Source organism: Myotis daubentonii, chromosome 10 (assembly GCF_963259705.1).
Source record: "Myotis daubentonii chromosome 10, mMyoDau2.1, whole genome shotgun sequence".
NCBI lineage: Eukaryota > Metazoa > Chordata > Mammalia > Chiroptera > Vespertilionidae > Myotis > Myotis daubentonii.
This window is the reverse complement of record NC_081849.1, coordinates 80,622,552-80,646,827: the sequence shown is the minus strand read 5'-3', so window position 1 is coordinate 80,646,827 and position 24,276 is coordinate 80,622,552. Positions and strand designations below refer to the sequence as shown.

The window sequence follows — 24,276 nt, the reverse complement described above, 5'->3', positions numbered from 1 at the left end:
AATAGAGACAGAAATGGATGGAGGTTCCCAGGCATTGGGGCGGGGGCGGAGGGGGGGTGTAAGGGGAGCAGGGAGAGTTAGTGGTTCAGGGGACAGAATCTCAGTTTGGGATGATGACACAGTTCTGCAGACAGAGGGCGGTGATGGTCGCACAACCGAGTGAAAGTACTTCACGCCACTGACACTCGCACTTAAAAATGGCTAGGATGGTACATTTTATGTTATGTGCATTTTACTGCAACAAAACAATCTCTATGTAAGACTGTAGAGTTTGGCCAAATTATTTTTGTAGTCGCTTCTTCATTAATTGACTACATTGTGAGGGGCCAAAGTAACAAGAAAAATGCTGAGAAAGCTAGAGGATATTGGTCAGAACTCAAAAACGTGAAAGAGAATTCCAGACTGCGAGCTCTCACCAGAGAAGGCCGGCGCCCCGAAAACCCGAGCCCAGCGCCCAGAAAACCCGAGCCCAGCGACCCCGAAAACCCGAGCCCAGCTGAAACATCCCGGCTTCGCCGCCCGGCAAAGCGCACACAGATCTGCCTCTTCATGTGCTTCAATCCCTCTGGAATCTTCCGAGGCAACTCCCGTCCACCAGCACCGATGGGCTTGGTTCTCACAGTCAGCGAGCCCCCAGGCACTGAGGGCGGCACTGTGGGTCCCCATCGGGTGATGTGTGACGAGGTGTCTGAGGCCCTGCAGCTGCTGAAGGACTGAGATGAAAAGCAGCTTTTCCGAGAGCTCTGGCCCTCAGCCGTCTCTCCTTCACAAGATGAGCGGGTGTAGAGACCCAGGTGGCACCAGCAGGTGGCACAGCCGAGCGGCGTCATCGATCCCCCCAACCCTTTCCAGCACCGACAGGCGGAGCCACACCCGATGCTGTGGGTCCCGCATGCTAGATACGCAGAGACAAGGAGGTCCCTGTGCACGGGCGCCGGCTGCAGAAGGTGCAGGCGTGGCCACCTCCTTGTGCACCTCCTGTGCCCTCACCACGCACCCTGCCCATCCAAGGACCAGCCCGCAGGACAGAGGTGCTGGCAGAGCCCGCCCCGCCCGCCCCGCAGAAGCCGGAGCCTCGGCCGCGCCCCAGAGAAAGAGCAGTTCCCACCTCTCAGGGTTTCCTGCAAGGCCTGGGCGAAGCCAGCCCCGCGGGGGCCGTCGCTGTGATTCCTGCTGGGGTTCTCCCCCGCCGGGAGGGGCAGGGTCGCCAGGTGAAGGTTCACGAGAGTCAAGTCATGACTTCCCACCTGGACAGGAGGAGACAAAGCAACAGGACAGGCTTAGATGCTTCTATTCCCGGTTCCCGTGAGGACCGACTCGCCGTAGTTCATACACCACGTGGACAGCAGGAGGCGAGGCAGGCGTCCCTGTGAGACGGGTCAGAAGCACCTGCAGGGTGAGCCCTGTATGTTCTCTCGCCCACCCCCTGCAGGGCACCCCTCCGGGTGGGGGCTGCCTGGATCCTCTGCAGGCCCACTGTGGGCCCCCCTTCCCCTCCCCCACGCATCCCCCACCGAGGAGCCTTCTTCCCCCTGGAGGCCCCGCGCCCCGATGTTCGCTTTCACCTGCCGCACAGGCTCTGCCCCGTCCTGCGTCCCCAGGAGGGGCCGTGGGGTGCAGGTGGGGCTGGTCCCTGAGCTCGCACTGTTGCTTGGCTGCTAGGGCTTGGCAATCCTGACTTCCGTCTGTCACGGCAACCACACTACACACTGATCGGAAGGGAGGGTGTGCTGGGGCCCCGGGAAGTGACGGCTGGCAGTTTCACAGATGTGAGCCCGGCCTGCCCCCACCCCCAGCCGGGAGCTTTCTGCAGCTGTGGCTCTGACCGCAGGGGCCCCTCTTCATGTGGGCAGGGAAACCCCGCCTGGGGGGAGAGAAGCCACGCCTCTGTCCCGTGCGCCTGCCCGGCCTGGAATGGGGCCCGAAGCGGCTGACTGGGGCCGCTCCATCTGGAGAATGTGGGCCGATCGCTCCGACAGGCGGGCATTTTCTCACTGGCCATTAAGGACGGCCGCCTCTCACAGACACCGCGGGCGCTGGTGTCGCCCGCATGGCCGAAGCTGGTACAACCACTGAACGTGAAAAGGGATCTGCTGTTGTGAGGAGGGTTTAAAGATGATACCAGCTGATCTCCACATCGGTACCATGAGCAGCACCCCACCAGGCACCCCCAAGTGTGTGCTCAGGAATCCCTGCAACTCTACAGCCACAGGTGGGAGAAGGGCATGAGCCCCAACTCAGGCAGCCCACCCCCACTGCAGGGCAGCCCACCCCCAATGCAGGGCTGCCCACCCCCAACGCAGGGCAGCCCACCCCCAACGCAGGGCAGCCCACCCCCAACGCAGGGCTGCCCACCCGCCAGTGGACCCGGGGCCCAGGGAGAAACTGCTGGGTGGGGCAGCTCTCAGGCTCTGGACCTGCTCTGCAGCCCATGGAAGGGGCGGCCCTGACGCCCAGCAGGCGTCCTGCCAGCTCTGAGTGAGGGACCCCACCTGCTGGACCCTGTGAGTCACAGGTCAGTGCCGTGGGGGTCAGGTCAATGGACTGCCAACTCCGTGGTCTGTCCTGGCCGATGGCCTCTCCTCCCCCCGCCGCCCAGCACCTGACCGCCTGCCGTCCATCAACTCTGCCCCGGCATCCGGGACCTGCGAGGCAGCTCCGCCAGGTCTGCTGGCTGCTCTTGCCTCTGGTGGGACAGACACTCGCACAGGTGAGGGCGCATCTGCAGCTGTCCTGGGCCCACACCCCAGAGGCCCCTCCCAAGCCCCCTCCAAACCCAAATGATCCCCCGAGGGCCCCCTTCTGCCTGGTAAGGAGGAGGAGGGCCTCGGCTGCCGGCCCCTGACCCAGCGCTCTGTGTGTGTGTGGGAGGGGGGGGGGGCGGGGGGGGCGGGGAGGTGCTTGAGAAGCTGGCCAGTCCTGGGCCCTGTCCTGGAGGGAAACCCCATAAGGCTCGGGGTCCAGGAGTCCCCGAGTGTGAGGAAGTCTCCCCAGGGGATTTGGTGTGTCAGGTTTGGGGGCCAGCGCCTGCCATCCCTCCTGCCCAGATGTGGGGATTCTCAGAGCCCGGGTGCCCCCGAACCCCCCATTCCTGCCCTGGGCAAGGTCACTGCCAAGTGAAACCCAGGAGGCCAGCCAGCCGGGCTTCCCTGGCTCCCACTCACAGGGACATTCCCCTTTAGGAGAAGCGGCCTTCGCGGTGACGCGGAGCGGGTACCTTGAAGCGCGCCAGGTACGGGCTGGGGCCTGCGGGCTTCCCGTGCCCATTGCCCGGAGAGCTCTCCTGCGAGGCGGCGTCTCTCAGCTCCACCCCGGCCCCCGCGTCCCACAGGAACCCCGAGAAGCCGGCCCCCTGCGGAGAAGAGAGGCGTTAGTTTGGAGAGGTGGGTCTCGGGGCTGGGGACCCGGGGGACGAGGTCGGAAGTCCTGGGTTACACACTCAGGGGCTGTTCCTGAAGCAAATCTTACCCTCCAGGCGTCTCATACCACCAATATCCTAATCCCCAGGGCTTTCCAGACAGCCCAGTGCCTGGGCGCTTCTCTGGTGTGGGTGGGGTGCCTTTCTAATCACCCCATCCTGCGAGGTGGCTACTCCCTCCCCCACGGGCCAGAGGAGGCCAGACTAGGCTGCTCAGAGAGGGTAACTCCCCGAGACCCCACGGCTGGTAGATGGCAATGCTGAGAACCCAAACAGGAAGACTCCAAGGGCTGGGCGTGCTGACCGGTTACCTGCTGCTCACAACACACGGGGCCTGGCGCCTGGTAGACGCTCCCTAAATATTTACAGGTGAGTGGGGGTCGGGGCTAACAGTGCCAATGCAGGAACCGGTCAAGCCCTCACAGGTGGACAGGACCCCGGGGTCTGCAGCCGGGAGCAGGCGCTGTGAGGGCCGGAAGGGGCAGGCAGACAGGGCCGTGTTGGCAGCATGCGGTGTTCGGGGCTGCCCTTGTCACCCCTGGCAGTAGGCGGGGAGGGGTACTTGTTGAAGGGATGACTACCGAGTGTTAAAGGGACTGTAAGAGCATCATGAACCTGCATATCTGTAAAGTGCTATTAGCAACAACAACAAAGCAAGGTGCTATGATCTCTATGTGGACTGAGGAGGGAGACCCATGGGCCAGAGTGGTAAAATCGAGACCTAGTCCATCCAATTCAGCGCTATTCCCAGCCTACGGTGAGCGTACAGGGCTGCCTCCCACAGTAACCATCTCCACCCCAACACAGAAAACCCAGAGAAATGAGGTTTATGGCACGTGTTTAAGTAGTAGCTAAAAAGAGAGCTGATGGCCAGCAAAGGCTGGGAACTGTAACCCAGCACACAGTTATCATGCAAAAGCCCCGAATCTCAATGCCACTCGCAGGAGGACGATGCCTATGTCCTTTATAAGCACATTTGCTCTATTGGAGATAACATGGTAACATCTGCATTTATAGGGAAAGTATGTGATGACACAGTTTCCAAGCCACGATTAACTAACAAAAGTCTATGTTAAAATCTAAAGCTCCACAGATATCGAACCTTCCAAGTGAGCAAAAACTGGTCGTCTATGTGATGTGTAAGAGTGCTGATGTATACAGACAGCCACGTGGGTGACGCTAATGAAAGACAATGGGAAATTAAAGCCCGCTGAGCGCTGCCACCATTTTCAGTTTCCAGCACCCAGAGCGCGCCCTTGGCGAGTGAATTAAGTGGCTCCCAAGTTTTTAGTCCAGAGCAGTCGGCTCTCCGTAAGCTCAGCAGAGGACAAAGGGCAGAAACCCCCCATTTGGTGCCTCAGCTCCAGACAGGGTTTCTGCCCCCTCCCAGCGCCCCAAACTCCATTTCTGCCTGGGGAGCCGTCCGTTCTGATCTCAGCACAGACTTAGAACCGGGCGTTTAGAAATGAGTGGGAAAAGTAGGCAGAAAGACAAAGCGACATCCAGGACGATGGCCAAGGAAATTACTAAAGGTCTGTGATGAGGGGAAAAGGACGTTTCCGTTCAATGCGAAGAAAAGGCCCGCTTGGGGGAGGAGGGTACCTTCTGGAGCTGAGTCGAGGGCGTGTCGGCGACCACGGCCTTCCAGCATCCCCGCGGCCCCGTCCACCTGCGGATGTTGGGCAGGACCGGCTGGTTGAGCTCCGCACAGAACTGCAAAGACAGAGCAGAGCGGTCAGTGAGGCGGGGGGCCTGGAGCCAGCGGTGCGGGGTCTGACGCAGCGTCCCCACGCGGGCTCCATCGCGGTGCAAGGACCCGGGTGGCGACACCCAGGCACCGCACCTCGAAAAGCAGACCGTGTGTCTATGAAGGCAGTGATCCCCAGGGGAGTCTTTTGTAGCCTTCGGGCACACACAGTGCAGAACGCGTCGTCACAGCCTTTGTGTCCTTGCAAAACTAGTGCAGCCGAGGTCCCAGGAGGGCTCGGGTCGGCACCCATGCAGGGAGAGCGGGTGGCTGCGCGGTGGCCTTTTCTCCCAGGCTTGGCTAGGAGGTGCAAACACCGACCCCAGCTCCCTCCCGACCACCACACCGTTCACCCTGGTTTCGTCGGAGAAAGCCCTGCTGTTGTGGGCGGCTTCGTGCCAGGACCTGCGGACACCTGACAACAGGTGGCTCCCCTGTTCACACCGGATACCCGAGCCCAACCCACAGTCCCCTTCGCAGGGATGCCACTTTGATCGGAGGGCGGCCACGAGAGAGGTGACCCCGGCTCACAGCTTCCCATGTTCACCCCCAAAGACAGTCTTGGGGAACTCAGGTGGGGCCGGTTGGAGTACAGTCAGGATCATCTGGGAACTTACGGGACATGCAGATTCCCAGGCCCCGCCCGGACCCACGGAATCCACAGGGTCTCTGGGTGGGGCCCAGCACCCTGAGCCAAGTGCCGCTGGGAACAGCCAAGACCAAGTGTGAGTTTAAGGTCAAGGTCACGCAGCTGGAAGTCAGAGGGAGGGATGAAGCCAGGTGCGCCTCCTGCCCTCTGCCTCACAGGGGTGGGCCAGCCGGCCTGTACCAGTCCCCAGTCCTTCCTGCTGGAACCTCCAAGGAAAACAAAGGCACCGAGCGCCCCCCCATCTGAACCCCGCCGCCCGGGCTTTATTCAGAACAGCTGGTTCCCCGCCCACTCAGCAGGGGAAGAAATGCTGCTCTAGAAGTTGGGCTGCTCACCAGGGCAGGCGGTGGAGATGGGAAGGGGGAGGCGTGTGTGGCCGCAAACAGTCTCCCAGGTAACCGGGGCCTGCACACCTGAGCGCGCCGACGCTCCCCCTCCCCCCACACCAGCTGTGCCTCTAAAACCCCGGCGGCTAACCCACTCCCTGCCGCCGCCACAACGGCAGAATCTCGCTGGTTCTTGTTGGTAAACCCACAGGTTTGTGGGCCCGTCCCTGACAGAACCGGAATCTCTGAGGGCCCAGCCAAGGTGTGCACTATGACGGTTCCCCAAGCAGCCCTTTGGGGTTGGAGGAGCTGCAGACCAGGCCAGACATCGCGGACTTAGACTCGGCTGTCTGACCGCTGGTGTGCGGTCTGCACAGACAGCCTGGGTTATTCAACACAAGCAAATACCTCTTGGCCCCACCCCGCACCCCGAGACACTCTGCCTCTGGCTCTTCGAAGACAACCTGTGCGGTAAGGCGTCAGGGAGCCGGCACGGATGGCTCACAGCAGGCCTGCCGCAGATACCTGCAGACAGATGACTCAAAGGGGCGTCCCTCTCCACGGCTTCTCTCTCCCAGGACAAGTGACAGGAAGGACCACGGGCTAGACGTGAGAGGGTGACAGCACCTGGCCCACAACCAGCTGGGCAGACGGCAGAACCCAATCCCCCAACCCTTTGGGGTGGCCATAGGGGCCTCCAAGTCAGGAGTGGGAGAAGTGGGAAAATGGGGAAGGAAATACAAGATTCTCACAAACATTAAAATCTTTCCTCCCTCTTCCTCTGTCATGATTGCTGTGTGAACTCTATGAGGAAGGATTCCATCTGAAGGAACTCTTGCAAAACTGCCTGGAATAAAAGGTTTTTGAGAGAGAGAGAGAGAGAGAGAGAGAGAGAGAGAGAGAGAGAGAGAGAGAGAGAGAGAGAGAGAGAGAGAGAGAGAGAGAAGAAGGGAGGAAGAGAGAAACATCATATAAGAGACAACATGGATCAGCTGCCTCCCGTATGCACCCTGACAGGGACTTGAACCCCCAAGCAACTGAGCCACCCGGCCAGGGCAAGTTTACTTTTAAGATCTAGTAAATTAATCCATTAAGTTTGGGTAAATCCAAAAATAGTCAGAAAACACTGGTGGCCAACCTATGACCAGGTTCGCTTCTGAATCTTTAAACGACAGGATCGGAGCGGGAGGTGGGGGAGGGGAACCAGCATCTATTGAGTGCCAGGCACGGCTCATAGCCGGTCACAGGCGACCCTAATGACGACCTGAGAGGTCACAGGCCAAGCTCGCTCCCTGCCAGCAGGTGGGCCAGGCAGGGTGCAAGCCCAGGCTTGGCCAAGTCTAATGCTCAGTGCACTTAGGAGAGACTCTGGCTCAGGAAACACAAGTCAAACCCACGACCAAGCCGATGTCACTGCACCACCCGCATCACATGTTTTAGGTTCTCTGGAGCGAACCCATCACCTGCCAGAGTCAGTTTCTTCATCGGTGTGTCGGCTGCAAGGTCCTGGGGACACAGCTCTCCCAGGGAGGCCAGCACGGCGGACTACAGCCTGTGGCACTGCCTCTAGCATGTCCCCTGGTGAGGACCGGGCGCCTGAGCACACAGCCAAGGGTTTGCAGATTCGTAGGGCAGCTCCTGCTCTCCAAGCCCAGGCCCGCTTTCATCCCTGGGGAGCAGTGATGAGCTCGCAGCCCCTCAAGCCCCTGCCCACCACCCCCTTCGAGGTCAGCTCCGAGAACACGCTCTTTCCACGGGGACCTAGAAGGAGCTGGGTGACGTATCCTTGCCCAAGCCTTCTTATCGTGCAAGGAAGAAGGAAAGCAAACAAGGAGACATTTCCTCGGCCACCACCGCCAGCTGACCAGTAGCTGCTTTTACAGACAAGGTGGTGACACCACAGGCCCTCCTGTCGACAGACGGGCTGGTGTTTCCCAGACTCGCTCATCCTATGTTTTCTGAACGAGGTGGTTAGAAATAAGCCAGGGGTGGGGGGTGGGGGTGGGGGGAGGGAACTTTCAAGGGCAATAAAACATTTCTTTCGCAAGGGCTACTGCTCACTGGAGAGTAAGGGGAAGTTAGAGATTCCGTGGAGATGAAAGTTAGAGCAGGGACGGAGGTGCACGAGCCACGGAACGCCGTGTGACATTCACTCCACGTGGCCACCACCCTGGCCATCCCTCCAGGGACGTGCCCACAGTCGCTCTCCTTCTCTGAGTCCTTGGATGTTAAGACGCTGAATCTTCGATGGGAGTTAAGACTGTGACGATAATGTTGTGCTCTTTTCCCCCTTCTCTTTATTCTTTTTAGCCTATTTTTAAAAACATGGTTTTTAAAATTGATTTTAGAGAGGGAAGAAGGGAGAGGAAGAGAGAGAGAGAAACATCAATGAGAGAGAAACATCAATCAGCTGCCGCCTGCACGCCCCGGATTGGGGATCGAGCCACAAACCTGGCATGTGCCCTGACTGGGAATCGAACTAGCGACCCTTCGGTGCACAGGCCCTTTGCACGTCCTGGGTTGTAGTCTTGATCCCTGGCCCTGGTCGGGGCATGTGCAGGAGGCAACCCATCGATGTGCCTCTCTCACATGGTTTTCTCTCTCTCTCTTCCTCCTTCTCTTCCACTCTCTCTAAAAACCAATGGAAAAAATACCCCCAGTGAAGAGTAACAAAAAAACTGACTTGGGCAATGGCCCCGATGTTTAAGCCGAAGCAAAGGAGCCACTCCTTCCATCCAACACACAGACTCCAGGTGCTCCAGCCGTGGGGCCCGGGGCCAGGCGGGGAGCAGGGGCCGGTGCCACTCCCTCGGGGACCTGCCACCGGCACTTTATTCCAGCGTTCCCTCCGCTCGGTCACCGAGCACCTGGGAGGGGAATGTGCAGCCCAGTCATTTCTGGAACGTAGGCTTTTCAGAGCTCAAAAAAGACAGTTTGGGGACAAATAAAACAAGCGCTTCTTCCCAAATTAGGCATAAACTTGTGAGTAATGACTGAAACTAATTATTCCAAGGGGAGGCAAGTCTGAAAATAGCCGCGCGTTTTGGAGGGTTCGGGGCTATTTTCGGCGAGCGTAGGAAAGCTGCAGGCAGAGCCCAGCGCCCCGATCCCAGCAGAGGCCCCGGGGTGCCGCACGTGCCATTCCACGGGTGCCGATGTTTTCACGTCGCTTGAGAAATGTGCCAACAGCGAAGGCAGAGGGGCCGGATTCTCATTGGTTCTTCCTAATGACACGCTCACACACCCCACAGGGAACCCAAGCACGGACGCCACATTTACCTGCAAGCAGATGTCCCATGTCACCCCGCTCGTCAGATGACGGTAACTCATTTCCTGAGACAAACCGCAGTGATTGTGCCAACCGTACGCTCGCTTTTCTAGAGTCTTCTCCCTCTTTGACAACGCCAGGGGAGCAGGCTGACGCACAGGTAAGGTGGGTGCAGACAGGGGAAAGGGCCTCTGACCCCACATGAAGCCTCCCACGGGGCCAGTGATCAATCAGAGCATTTCGACCCTGAGGTTTCAGATGAGGCAACAGAAAGGGTGAGGACCGGGAGGAGAGAGAGAGGCCAACACATTCGGGTAGGAAACGTCTCGGAGAGAACAACGCAGGAGCAGAACAAAGCCAGCCGTTTCCATCAGCTGCCCCTCCCCTCCCACGGGGACACCCGCATAGTTTTAAACCCCAGACACAGATCTTCTCAGCCCATAAACACGAGGTCACTCTCAGACTCACGTCAAATGCAAGACTCCCAGCATTTCCCCCGCGTTTCTGCGAAGAACCCCGAATTCCTTAGGAGCCGTCCCATGGAACAGCTGGTGCGTACAGACCCTCGGGAACTGGCTGTTTGCCCGCCGTCGGCTCTTCTAAATGGCGCTTTCGCAGCCTGCCTTCCTCGGAGGCAACCATCATGCACACAGCGCCTGCAGAGCCTGGGTTAGGGACTCATGCCTTGTTTTATTTTGAGTTGCATGATGCCACACCCTAGTCTTGAAAGCCTGCGATTTCCTACTTTATCTCGGAGTAAACCAAGCAGACTTGGTTGTTCTTTTCTGTGCAGGCAGCCAGGGATTTGGGGGGGAGGGGGGGACTGTGATTTTTTGTCCCAGACACCTGATGGCGGCAGGAGTGACAGCCATGAAACAGCGCCCTCTTCCCGGGGTGTGCGGACACATCCCGTGCGGACGGCAGAAGGAGAGCCAGCCCCCAGCTATCTTCCCGCAGCCGCCCTCTCCCATTACATTTCTGCCAGAGGCATTTAAAAATAGCCAACCTGCCTGACCTTAGTTTCACAGGCTTTCCCGGCTCCTTCCAACATTCTGGGAGTAGGTGGCACGAAAGCAAACAGGACAGAAAGAAGGGACGTATCACAAAACCAAGTGGATGAGAAATTACGAATGAATCAGATCAAGAGTGTTTATCTGTCCGCTAGGAGGCTGGCCGCATGCCAGGCACTAGTGCACGCTTCTTACACAGGTCGCTGCTGAGACTCACACACTGGGCCCTGCCACGGAGGCATTATTCCCACCGGAGAAACGAGGAACACGGGGCCGGAGGGATTAAGATCAGCCAGAGCCAAGTGGCCGAGCCAGGACCCCAATCCCAAATCTATCTGACTCCATTCTGCCACTCAGATTCCCACCAGGTGACGGAGCAATATGATCAGACTTGTGTTTTAGAAGAGTTACTCTGGCCATGATATAAAGGAGGGACTGGACAACAAAAGTAAATCACAGAGCCCAGCTGGTGTGGCTCAGTGGTTGAGTGTAGACCTATGAACCAGGAGGTCATGGTTCGATTCCTGGTCAGGGCACATGCCCGGGTTTTGGGAGTGATCCCCAGTAGGGGGCGTGCAGGAGGCAGCTGATCGATGATTCTCTTTCATCATTGATGTTTCTGTCTCTCTCTCCCTCTCCCTTCCTCTCTGAAATCAATAAAAATACATTTTTAAAAAAGTAAATCACAGAGACCAAATAGTAATTTCATTTTTCTTTCTGCCTTCACATTTTCTAGAAATTTCACTTTTCTGGCTGTAATATAAATACTGATTAATTGGCTTGAAGTTTATCCATGTAGAAGACATGCATTTGTGCATGCACACACACACAGTTAATTCTTTTTCGTAAGTAAAAGCTGATTAAGTGCTGCTCATAAATAGATTAAGGACCAAAACAACATTAAAAAATGTCCCTGCCACATCTTGAACCGATGCCTAAAAATACTTGATTCTTCGTCCCCTCTTATTCTCAAATGCAGCCACTCAAACTGACTGCACCACACGCGTGTCTGGATAACAAGACACGAAATGAACAATCGATATGCAGCAATCTATTCCTCAGCGGGGTGCTGGCCAGGTGGAGACAGGGGGGCAGGCCAAGCTTGCTGGGTAGAAACGATGAGCACTAACACAAACTACAGTCTCACACCCTTATCATCTGGGGTAAAGGTTTTACTGATCCCCCAAGAGCTGGTGTTAATGGTGGGGTTCAGGCAGAACCCCAGAACGTGTCCCTTTCTTTCCAGGTCCAGCCCTTCAGCTGGCAAATGCTGAGGATCTTGCTTTAGTCCCAGGCACTCGTCCCTGTGGATTCCAGGAGCCGAACACATCAGAGGGGTGCTTTGTGACTCATCGCGCTTCTATACCGCCACTTAGACAAATCTCTTGCTTGGCCCGGGGTGTCGGAAGCCAGGACAGGCAACCGGGAAGGCAGGTAATTCCGGAGGGACTCACAAACGGGGAGCGGCTTTGCTGTCCCTGGCTGTCCTTCCCCACCTCATTAATTCTGCATGGGAAAGTCAGTCTGTATTTCATGACAAGAGTTCGATGGGACAGGCTTAGGGCAAGGGAAGGAGTAGGGAGGTAGCCCAGGGCAGAGTGTTGTAGGGAAACCACGTCCAGGATCTCGAAACGAGTCTTGGATTCTGTTCGCAAGGGGCGTCAGTACACTTCAGCACTTCTAGGCAGACAGATCAAAATCTCGGAAAGCAGGTTGGATGCTTTCCCAGGAGTTTCAAATCTCATTAAGGCCTCAACTCACCCTTTCAATGCCACCCACACCGTCTTTTATCACCTGGAGGAATCACGCATGCTAAATGGGTAGCTAACGATTTGATAGATCTCTCCATGGAATCAATTTTGTCAAAGCAAGCCTTCCTGACCAGCTCAGTCATCTTACCTGCAAAGAACATCAGCATAAATGTTTTCAGTCATAGAGCCAAACAGTTGTACCTGCCTGCCCTTCTGTGTCGTTTAAAATGACAAATTAGCCCGCACTTGGCTGAACACAAAGATGTGCTCTCAAGAAATGAATGAATCATTCATGAAAAGTCTCAGCATTCTGTCAAAAAATGAATTGAAAGTTCTCTCATACCAACTCATTGTTAGCATTTCCTGATAAGAGAAGCATTTAAGGGTGGACCGAACAAGACAGGAAATTGCAAATAACTCTTGTCACCATGGCAATGTGGGTATTTCCATGAGGTGGTGGCCACATGCAGCACTTTGAAAGGGAATGCAATGAGTTGGACAGATTTTCTTTCTGTTGAAAAGCAAAACAGAGTCAAGAGACTAACAAGGCAGGAGGGAGAAGTGCTTAGGATATACCCATGGCCAAGCAGGGCCTGTCCAGGACTGGAAAAAACCCAGGGCAAGCCCTCCTTCCCCTCTTCCAAGCCAATAAATAGTCTAGGACAGCAGTTTTCAAACATTTTGACCATGACTCATGGAAATAAAAAGTTTTTATATGGCAATCTGGTTAACTGTCTGCCTGCCAACTATGTGTGTGTATGTATCCTATATAATAAAAGGCTAATATGCAAATTATCCCCTCGGAATTCGACTTCTTGCTATGACATGTGCTGACCACCAGGGGGTAGCGCGGAATGAAGGAAGGCCCTGGCTAGCAGCCAGCAGCCGGGGAAGGAAGGCCCCAATTGGCCCTGATTGCCAGCCAGGCCTAGGGACCCTACCCATGCAAGGATTTCATGCACCAGGCCTCTAGTGTGTGTGTATATATGTGTGATATACATACATACATATATATATCAATCTACCTACCCATCCATCTATCCACTCATCCATCCATCCATGCATCCATCTATGCACCCATCCATTCGTAAACATGTATAATGAAACAAATGCTAGTTGCAATTTACTGAATTGATTTAATAACATATAATTTCAGAATCAAAATCCGGTATTTCTTAGTACAAAGTCCTTGGTCTTACAAGAATAACATGATGCTCTCTCCTTTTCATTCTCTCTTTGCCAGATTATGTGAAATGTTTTGTTGGACTTTATGTAGAAAAAGCCTTCAAAGTTTCCTCAAACCAGCTTTGGGACATGGAGTAAGTGTGAGTCACTCTTCAGAAACCCAGTAAACAAAATACCCCTTTAGTAAACACGGTGCCGAGGCATACATCCAGCCTGCCAGTCACCTGCTCCCAATGCGATTAACAGCTGAACGTGCATCCACAACATTGGCCAGAAGGCAGTGGAATGACATATTCAAAGTGCTGTCACCCAAGAATCTGAATACATGGCGGATGGATCACGGGACTTCACGTGTTTTCTGTTCTAAGGCTTGTGGACAATCATGAGAATTCTTTTAAAAGGTATTAGCTTGTAAGAACATGTAATAAATAACTTCAAAATGCAATGGGTGTTTAATTTTAAAGCATGTCTTTAACATTTATGTGAAACGTTTTTTGTACTCGTTCAATAGAAACTTATCTAGCTACTGGGTAAAGCTAGCAATAAAACTACTGGTCCGCAATGTGTTAAGTTCAGAAAAACCACCTTTCAAAAAGGAAGATGCAATGCACTCCCAGACGAACAAAACTGTAAGAATTAGTTGCTAGCAGACCTTCCTTATAAGAAATATTAACATTCTTTAGACTGAAAGCAAGCAACCCCGGACCAACTCAAATCCTCATGAAAAAATGACGAGAACCAGGAAAGGTCATTATGCAATTATACAAGGCAGTATACGTGCATATTTCCTCCTTTCCTCGTGTTGTATAAACAACATGCACACGTTGTATGACTGGGTATGTAACATACAGAAATGGAATATAGTGGACAACAGCCCACAGGAGATGGGGAGGAGCAAAACTGGATTAGAATAAGGAAGTGATGCCAGACGGTAACGGGAATCCACAGAAAGAAAGAAGGAAAGCCAGAAATGGAAAATGAGAAGGTTAATGCAGACAACTCTATAAATATATGTGTGCTCCTTTCTCCTCTCACCTTCTTTACAAGGCGGGAGGATACGTAAAGCAATGGCTAGAACAATGTATCGTCAGGCCTGTAGCATATTTAGATGTAATATGTGCACCAACAGCAGAAAAAGGGGAAGCGGGAATAGAACCACTTAGGAGTCATGTGTCTATAGCTCACTGAAATAAGTGAGAGTAAATCTGATGAGTGAAGATGCATATGTTAAACTCTAGAGCAACCACTGAGAAAGTAAAGCGCTCAGAACTTTCAGAGAACAAAGACAAAGTTATGAAACCACCAACGACGGCCTCCCATGGAGAAGACGGCACTCAATTCAGACTCTCCGAGTGCAGCAGAGACCTGGATGAAACAAGTTCCAGGCGTGAGTTCTTTCCTGGCTACTCCTAAATTCACAGCATTGTCTCTAAACGCCTCCAAAAAATTTTTAAAAAATATTTCCAACCTAAATTCATTAAGTATTCATCATAAAAACAAATACACAACAATTACACAAAAAATGAGCAATTACATCATATAAATTTTCACTTCTAGGTAAAATTATTTAATGATAATTTCTAATGATAGAAAGCCAACATTTTTTTTCAATGACAATGTTTGGGGCTTGGTTGGAGGTCAGCTCAGGTAAACCAGGATTTATTGGAGTCAGACGACTTCAAGCTCCCAGGAGTTACAGGCAGCCGTGCAGGGTGAGAATTCACATTCAGAGAACTACAAGCTCTGGAGAGAAGAGAAAGAGCACAACAGGAGAAAGTAGGACAAGTAGCGACACATTCCAGGTTCTGGGCTAAATGCGTCCGAAGTCACCAGTGGAGGATCTGATGCTGGAAGAACGGGGGTGCAGACCTTCTACCCACCAGATGTCCCCTCGGAACAGCCACTATGGGATCAAACCCCAGTCACAGAATGGAACTGAGGGCTGTGGTTTCTGCACCACTGGGGCGTGCGTGGCGTTGTCTCACACCGACTGGGCCTGACCACACACAGAGCACTCCTGGTGTCCCTGGGCTCTCTGTCCCTCTCTGAGGAATGTTTCTGCACGGGGCTACGTTCTGTAGAGGACTGAAGCTATGACAGCTTTCCTGGGTGGAGAAATGAATCCTACCTCCACCAGTGCCCAGAGCTGGGAACCTGAGAGCTCCATGGAGAAGCTTCCGGAACATGTGAACTCCCCTGGCAGGCGGCTCAGCTGGTTGGGCAAGGGGGACACTTCCACTCCTCCGGCCTCTGCCTTCTGGACGCAAATGACAGTTCTGATGGGATGGTCTGGGCGGTCCCCTCAGCTCCGACATCCTGGGATCCTGTCCATGCCACTCAAATGCATCTCCATCGCTTCACCCCCTTGGTGTGCAGTGCAATTTAGGCCCAGAGTCAGCATTCAACCATCACACAGGCTAAGTTAAATGGAGTCCAAATCACGGGAAACATTCTGGAAGCGTGTACCGCAACCACAGAGCCAGTGCTCATGTATGTACAGGTGTGTATGCTCAGAAACACCATCACCAACCGCAGGTACAAGCATCTTTAGGTTCTTCACACGCATCTACATGACAATTATGTACCTCCGGTTTCCTTCTGCAAAACCCTCAAATCTATTAACTTCTAACTCCACTGAGTGAACCACAGCTCCTGGGTGCAAGTACCAAGTTCAGTGGGTCCAGTCCAGCTCGCTGGTGAAGTGCACACACTTTATCTCACGCATGAAGCCCCCAGAAGACTTAGCAATTAATTCCCTGCTCCACCTGCAGAACGGCTAGACTAAGAGCCAGACATCAAAGCTGAAAGTCTGGGAGAAACATCTGGCGGCAGCAGGCATGAAAGACCGGCAGGCATTTGTCCTAGACAATTTGGCAAGAGGGGTGGGCGGGGGACTCCTTTTTAACATCCACTAATGGCGACAAATCAATCTCAAGTTGGGCTCCTCAAGCGAGAAGGAGGAGGAAGTTATCAATGGTGATGATGATGATATAAGAGATCAATGACCACAGCAAATTAGCAGTAGTAGGAATAGAATTAGCCACCATTGGTCTGGTGCTTACCATATACATAATCCCTTCTAGCTCATACATTATCTCACTTAATTCTCATGAAGTAGGTATCATTATGACACCTCCCACCCCCATGCTATAAAGAAACGGAGGCTTGGCAATAACCCGCCGAGGAAGTCCCACAGCTAGGAGACCGCAGAGTGGCCTCACCCTGCTCTGTGCAGCCTCAGAGCCCGGGTTCTAGAGGACGGAGATGGACGCGGTCAGCTTTGATGGACGGCTGAGTAGTGGCCTGCAGAGGCCGGGGAGCCTGGAGGGGTTGGGGGTGGGAGTGGCACAGGCAATGGCCATGAGTCGGGCAGGTTGAGGGCTGGGTGGGCCAGTGCTCTGCCCTCTGGCCCTTCGGGGGAGGGTGGCCTCCAGCTGGAGGCCACGGCCAAGCTATTGTTTGCAGCTTGCAGGAAGAGGGTTGAAAGGGCCGTTGAAAAATGATCTTACTAAATCAAGCTGTACCAATATTTTTATTTCCTTTCATGCAATGCCCTGTTTGAAAGGCATTAGGTGGGCCTGTTTATAAAGCCTGGGAACGAAGTCTGTGTGACTTCAGTTCAGGAAAACAAAAGCGTCTTGCCCTTAAAGCAGAGAGAACGGCCGGAGGGCAGTTTCCTTCTCAGAGCAGGTCCTTGCTCTCGGCACCTGAGGGATGTTTGACAAAAGCCCTTCGGATCCAAAAGGCCTCCTCAGAGGATGCCACGGGGCCTGACATTTATGCAATTTAAACCGCCCTCTTGTGGGTCTAAAAGTTTTATTTTTTTGCCCTGACTGGTTTGGCTCAGTGGATAGAGCGTCGGCCTGCGGACTGAAGGGTCCCAGGTTCGATTCCAGTCAAGGGCATGTACCTTGGTTGTGGGCACATCCCCAGTGGGAGGTGTGCAGGAGGCAGCTGATCGATGTTTCTCTCTATCCCTCTCCCTTCCTCTCTGTACAAAAATCAATAAAATATATATTTAAAAAAAAATAAAATAAAATAAAAGTTTTATTTTTTTAAACAAGAAATTGGTAGACAGACTTAAGATGATTAGCTGCAGGGTTTATAGCTTATTGTTAAAATATTTTCATTGATTTCAGGGAGGAAGGGAGCAGGAGAGAAAGAGATAGAAACATCAATGATGAGAAAGAATCATGGATCAGCTGCCTCCTGCACGCTCCCTGCTGGGGATCAAGCCCGCAGCCTGGGCATGTGCCCTGACCGAGAAGTGAACTGTGACCTCCTGGTTCCTAGGCGGGGGTCTGGGCGGGGCCCGAGAGTCTGCATTTCTAACTGCTTCCGAGGTTGCTGGTCTGCAGGCCAGGCTCCGGTAGCAACGCTCTCCGAGTTACCAAGAGCTTTTCCTGGTGGGTCCCCACTTGCCCAGGTGGATAAGCACCTGTAAGTCCTGAGGTTCCTGTCATCTTCCACCTGCCACTCACATGCAGCTGGCCACGGCCCGCATGTCCACTGGCTGCCTCTGGACTTCTCTGAAGGGTCTGCTACCTGCCTGGCACGCAGAGAGCGCCACAGAGGCCAGCAGTGCGCGCGACTGAACTGACGCGCACAACACAAAAGAAGGAAGAAGGAAGCGGGCCCGTGCCCATTCAGACCGTCGTGGAAAGCTGTCTGCCGGTCACGTATGGAGACAGGGAACAGTACAAAGCCACGGCCAGACCTGGTGAGGAAGAGGGAGGAGGGGGAGGAGGAAGGAGAAGGCACAACAGGAGCAGCTAACTTTGGGGGGTCAGTCAGCGCCAGGGGGGATCATGTCGACTGTCTACTTAGCCTTTTCAAGACTCCGTGGGCTGGGGATTACAAGGATTTCCACTCTACAGACTGGGAAACCGAAGCACAGAGAGGATTAGCAACCCCAAAATAACACAGTGAGGAAGGAGCCTGTCTGAGCCACACTGTGCGCCCCGCCCCAAGCAGCCCCCTCCTGGCCGGACCCCGCAGCCCTTGGCTCCCCAGATGGGCTTCTCTGTGCGGCCCCCCAGATCAGATAGTAACGCAGCTCCAAAGACCTGGCCGGTGTTTTCCGGCCTCCGCGTGTTTACCAGCTTAGTCTGTTGTTGTGTTTTTTTGCTTTTAGTCAGAAGTAAAACCAGGAAGTGCAGTGACTACTGAGAAGAGGCTTGTTTTAGGAGAGGTAACTTTTTCAAAGTTTCAAGCCCACCCAGAGAGGCTTCATGCACTCCTGGACCTAGTGCACTTTACGGCTGGGTGCACATTAAGAATTCATATGTAATTAAGAATTAATACAGCCTGAGTGCCTTGGCAGCCAGAAAGCCCTTCCGCTACACCCACTCATCCGGGTGTCCTGCCGCCTCTGAGCGCGGGCAGGCAGCACGCTCCTTGCTCTACCCAGAATGGAAACGAGGCTGATGGGACGTGAGATTCAGAGCCTGAGCCCAGGTCCCCCACCCTCTCCCTCACATCATGGCTTGATGCCTAAAAACTTAATTTGCTTCAGTGTCAACCTGCCATCCAACCACTAATCCAAACAATTCTATGAATAAAATATCACTTCAGTGCTTATCTCTCTAACCACTTTAAAAAATAATTTTATTGTTTTCAAAGAGGAAGGGAGAGGGAGAGAGAGAGAGAGAAACATCAATGATGGAGAGAATCATTGATCGGCTGCTTCCCGCACACCCACCACTGGGGATCAAGCCTGCATGGGCCCTGACTGGGAATCGAACCATGACCTCCTGGTTCATAGGTCGACGCCAACCACCGAGCCACGCTGGCTGGGCTCTAACCACTTCCTCTTCTGTTGACATTATGTCTTCTAATTACTACCTGTAATCACATAGTTAGAAGAGGCCTAAGCTCCCGAGGGGAGCAGCGGGGTGTGTGTCTGGGGTCTGTGAGTGGCACTGGAGAGCCTGACCCCCTTGGCACCTGCCCAGCCTGCTTTTGGGAGCCCCACCCACCTCACACACAGACCTCAAACCCCCAACCGGCCCAGGGTCCCAGCTGTGCCTTGACAAACCTAAAAGCCGAGGTACATGGGTATCTCTTCCAGGGCATAGTGCAAACCTTGATTTGAGGCAGGGAGGGGGTTCCCCATTCCTTAGAAGGGCCTCGAACTCACGAACTGGTCTAGGAATTAGAAAAAGCATCAGCTTTCGAAATGGAACCACAGGATTCAATTCCTTCCTCCGCCACTCAGCTCGTCGCCTCGCGGGGCCTCGGTTTTGTCATCCACTAGCCCAGAGGATGACGCACAGCAGAGATGCAGGGGAGTGGCTGTCACGGACCCTGGCACTCGGGTGGGGTCCGGAGCACGGCGGCTGCCCCAGAGCACGGCCCACGCGGGAGCCTCTGCCCTCACACAGCCCCGAAGGCGCGGTCAGCACATGTTAGCAGCAGAGGAGCAACATGGGGGGTTTTGACTACAATTTTTCGTGATGCACTGACTGTTAGGATACAAGTAACAGCCCAGCCTTGCAGCCAACTCCCTCTCTGATGACAGGGAGTTGCAGGTTTGTTTTTTTGGTGTGGGTGTGGGGTAGGAAGAACAAAACATTTACCTTTTCCAGGGCCTCTCTGTCAAGGAGTTCTTGCACAGCGAGAAGCTTGATGCTGTAAGAAAATTAAAACCACACTTGAAAACAAACCATTTCATGTCAGCGGGCATCAGGCAGGTCACAGGGCAAAAGGCTGAAATTTCAGCCGCATTTCTACGTCACCTCCCCTCGTACGGTGGCCTTGGGCTTGAACTGAAATGACCATTACAGAGCTGTTAAGCATGTTTCTAAATGGTGGGAAGCGACTTTACGGTCGGATCCAGCAATTCCGCTTCTGGCAGGTACCCAGAAGGGCTGAAAGCCGGGACTCGAGCAGGTGTCTGCACCCCCTTTCACAGCAGTCAACAGGCGGGAACAACCAAACGTCCATCCGGGGGGCACATACGCAGTGGAATATCGTTCAGCTTTACAAAGACGGCAACTCGGGCCCTCGCCGGGTTGGCTCAGTGGATAGAGCGTCGGCCCATGGACTGAGAGTCCCGGGTTCGATGCCAGTCAAGGGCACATACCTCGGTGGCAGGCTCCATCCCAGCCCCAGTCTTGGCACGTGTGGGAGGCAACCAACCACTCGATGTGTCTCTCTCACATCGATGTTTCTCTTTCTCTGTCTCTCCCCCTCCCTTCCACTCTCTCTCAAAATCAATGGAAAAATACGCTCGGGTGAGGATTAACAGAAAAAAACACCCAAAAACAAAAACAGGAAGGACACTCTGGCCTGTGCTACATGGATGAACCTTGAGGACATTATGAGGTGAAATGAGCTACATAGACACAAAAGACAAATCCCGGGTGATCCCACGCCTCCGAGGTGCCTAGAGCCGTGGTCGGCAAACTGCGGCTCTCGAGCCACATGCGGCTCTTTGGCCCCTTGAGTGTGGCTCTTCCTAAGCCTTAGGAGTACCCTAATTAAGTTAATAACAGTGTACCTACCTATATAGTTTAAGTTTAAAAAATTTGGCTCTCAAAAGAAATTTCAGTCGTTGTCCTGTTGATATTTGGCTCTGTGGATTAATGAGTTCGCCGACCACTGGGCTAGAGTGTCACATTCACAGAGACAGAAAGTGGAGGAGGTTCCCAGGCCCTGGGCGGGGGTGGGGGGTGGGAGTTAGTGGTTCATGGGGACCGAGTCTTGGTTTGAGATGAGGACACAGCCCTGAAGATGGATGGTGTGATGGGAGCACAACAAAGCGAGTGCACTTCATGCCGCTGAGCTGTACACGTATTCGGAGCCAGTTAGAGTGAAGTTTATGTCATGCACATTTCACCCCCAAAAATTCTGAAAGGAACTGACAGCCGCCTCCTGTGAGGAACCTGAATAAAGTCGGAGGAATACAGAAAAGGACACCGGGGCCATGATCAGTGGCCATCTTCCCCGACGGCCCTCGGAGGATGACAAGAAAGAGTGAGGCCACTGCTTACAGAGGCCTGCTCAGGGCCCGCTGGCTCACTGCACCTGGATCGAGCCCCACTGTGCGGGGTAACCGGGGTACACGCTGACTCTGACTTGCTCCCCGCCCACAAGGCGCTCATGGCCCCTGGGAGGCCTTAGTCAGAACAGAATATGACGTACAGTGCACCAAGGGGACGGCCGAGGCTCAGAGAGGAGCCGGCCCAGCTGAGGTCAGGGAAGGCTTCCTGGTGGAGGGGCCGGGGACGAAGGCGCCCCACAGAGGGCCAGCCAAGGCACAGGTGCCAAGGGGAGAGAGAGGGCAGGGGGGACACAGCCCACCCGTTTCCAGTCCAGGGCCAGAGCCCAGGCCGCAGGCAGCACCTCGGTGAGAGACTTCGGAAGTGGATGGGGGTTTATCGGGGAGGTACTTCCCCTTCTGTGTCGAGTGGCTTCTGCAGTGGTCAGGTCAGTGAGCAGGCAGCCATGATCCACGCAGGGAGGACGCAGCGAGCTCGGCGGGGTGCTGAGGGAGGGGTCAGCTGTTGATGGTGTCACCAGCTCCCTCTTCCCCCTGCTCATCTGCTTATGGTCGCTGGTCCCTGTGCCGCACCCCCGCAACCCCCAATGGGCTCTCTGCACAGGCTCTCTGCAGCAGAAAGAAAGGAGCCTCCTGGACCCCGTGCCTCCCTCCCAAGGGGTTCTATCCACGATAAGATTCACCTTAATTGACAGGACTCTGCACAATGATCTCTCTGCACAACTCAGCAAGCACCAGCCAAGCAAATGCAATGAGTTACTTAAGAGCAACTCCAGGAAGTGCAATGGAAGTTTCAAGTCACCACCACTAGCAGCAGCAACAGTTCACAGACCTCAGGGCTCCTGGCAGGGCACTCCCTCTGCTCGGTCACACGGACCTCCCCTCCCTCCCTCCCAGCCATGCTTGCTTCGGCTTTCTCCCTCCTCGCAGCAGCTGCAGTGCGAAGATGTGTCCGGATGGGTCCTGTTACATGATATCCTGACGTTATTTCTTACCCGGTTAGAGACTATCCGAGCGGGGAGTCTTTATTTCACGTCTCTGGTACCAGATTCTTCTAGCACATCGGATACCCCCTGGGAGGGAGTTCACACGTGAAGGAGCAGCAAACCCATTCACCAAACACGCCATTCGACACCTCTAATGTCCCGCCCTGGAAAGGAAGCTCATCTCTCATTTCAATCCGGCTCCTCCTCTCCTTCCTCCCTCCTCTCGCTAACTCCACAAACACACTGAGTCCTACTAAGTGTCAGAAACGGTGCCGGGTGCCAGGGGGGCCAAGATGAGCACCGCATGGTCCGGGCTCCCACAGGGCTGCCAGAGCCGGGATGCTGCCTGGGCCCTGGCCCGGGAGGCCTGTCTCCCTGAGACCCTCCGGGTCCCCACGTAGACCAGCAGAGCCGGGAGACACGGGGCATGTCAGCCGGTGCCCTGGGCTTGGCCAGCGCGCTCTGAGAACAGCCCAGCTCCTGCATGGCGTTGCAATGCCTTTGTCTGCACTGGACTTTGAGAAGAGAGGCAAATCCCACAGAAGCAGTGATTTACTTAGAAAGATGGCGACGGCAGGGCCAGTCCTAAAGTCAAGACGGGCATCGCTTAGAAAGACCTAGAAGGTGTGCAGTCACGGCTGCTAGACAAGCCACAGGAGGAAAGGCACTGAGGGCAGAGGTCTTGCTCAGCGGGCGGCATCTGCCACAGTGAGGCCTACACAGAAGGAGAAGTGGCAGGCCCCGACCCCGACGGCAGGAGGAAACACCGTAAGGCCGAAGATGCAGAAGACAAAGGGGGCTTCGGGGGCCAGGCTGAATGAACCTCACTGGCCCTGACCAGGCAGGCGGAGGTAGCCCTGTGAGTACCGCAAACATGTCCACAGGGTGACACGCCCCCCTGCACCCACGCTCTCCGAGTCAGGATCAATCTCTACTCCCTTGTCTGGCACGTTGAGTGTCACTGATTTACAAAGTGATGCATTTTAGAGGATGAGATTCGACAGTAATTGCACAGACAATGCAATGTGGAGCCGTCCAGTCACCGCACAGATAAAATACTAGTATGTAAGGGTATGTACAGGCACAAGTGGGCGCTGGGGATTCAGTGGGAGCAAACCCAGCCTCAGCCAGGCGAGGGCGCTCCAGGAGGTGGAGGCAGGTGCTGTGAGCCTCTGCACCAAGCGGAGAGGCTCCCTGGAAAGGGGCCTCAGTGGACAGGTACGGGGGTGCAGGCGCAGGGTGGGCGGGAGGAAGAGCAGGAGCTGTTCTCAGCAGCGGCTTGTGCACAGATGGAAAGGCTGGCTCCTCCTCTCACTGCAGACTCTTCATTGTGCACGTGGGAAAAGCACCCCAAAGAGAACCCGTTTCCAAGTCAGGTCCTGCTCCTCCAGGCCCCACAGTGCCGGCCTCCAGGCTCCAGAGACCCTGGCAGGCGCCCCAGCTCCCGGCTCCCAGGGAGACCCTCCGTGTGGGACCAGGGCAGCCTCTTCTGGAAATCTCTTCAAGCACAAACCACTGGTCAGAGGTGACAAGGCCACACTAACAGGAAACAGCAGAAGATGGTCAGACCCCATGTGGACGTGAGCCTGGCTCCTGCTGGAGGCTGAGAACACTTCCCCACACTGCACGCCCTTTGTCAGCAACACACTCCTCACCTGGTGCCACTTTTAAAAAAATATATCTTTATTGATTTCAGAGAGGGAGAGGGAGATAGAAACATCCATGATGAGAGAAAATCATTGCCGGCTGCCTCCTGCACGCCCCACACTGGGGATCGAGCCCACAACCTGGGCATGTGCCCTGCCCGGAATCAAACCCTCACCTCCTGGTTCATGAGCTGATGCTCAACCACTGAGCCACGCTGGCTTTCACTGACTCCTCTTTGGCTGCTCCGGGGCTTTCCTGGGGGAAGTGGAAGAAACCACCAGGTCAAA

At 54.6% G+C, this 24,276-nt stretch overlaps 1 protein-coding gene across 4 annotated transcripts in view; it reads right to left on the bottom strand.

Moving 5' to 3' along the window:
* The window catches only part of EEPD1 (endonuclease/exonuclease/phosphatase family domain containing 1), an 83,458-nt gene that overhangs the window by 5,565 nt on the left and 53,617 nt on the right, over positions 1–24,276 (bottom strand). For all 4 annotated transcript variants that reach the window (XM_059655856.1, XM_059655852.1, XM_059655851.1 and 1 more), the window contains exons 3-6: positions 19,933–19,984; positions 5,021–5,131; positions 3,218–3,352; positions 1,109–1,247 (exon numbers count right to left, since the gene is read on the bottom strand). In XM_059655856.1, the coding sequence (XP_059511839.1) occupies positions 1,109–1,247; positions 3,218–3,352; positions 5,021–5,131; positions 19,933–19,984 (437 nt within the window). The remainder of the gene's footprint in view (positions 1–1,108; positions 1,248–3,217; positions 3,353–5,020; positions 5,132–19,932; positions 19,985–24,276) is intronic.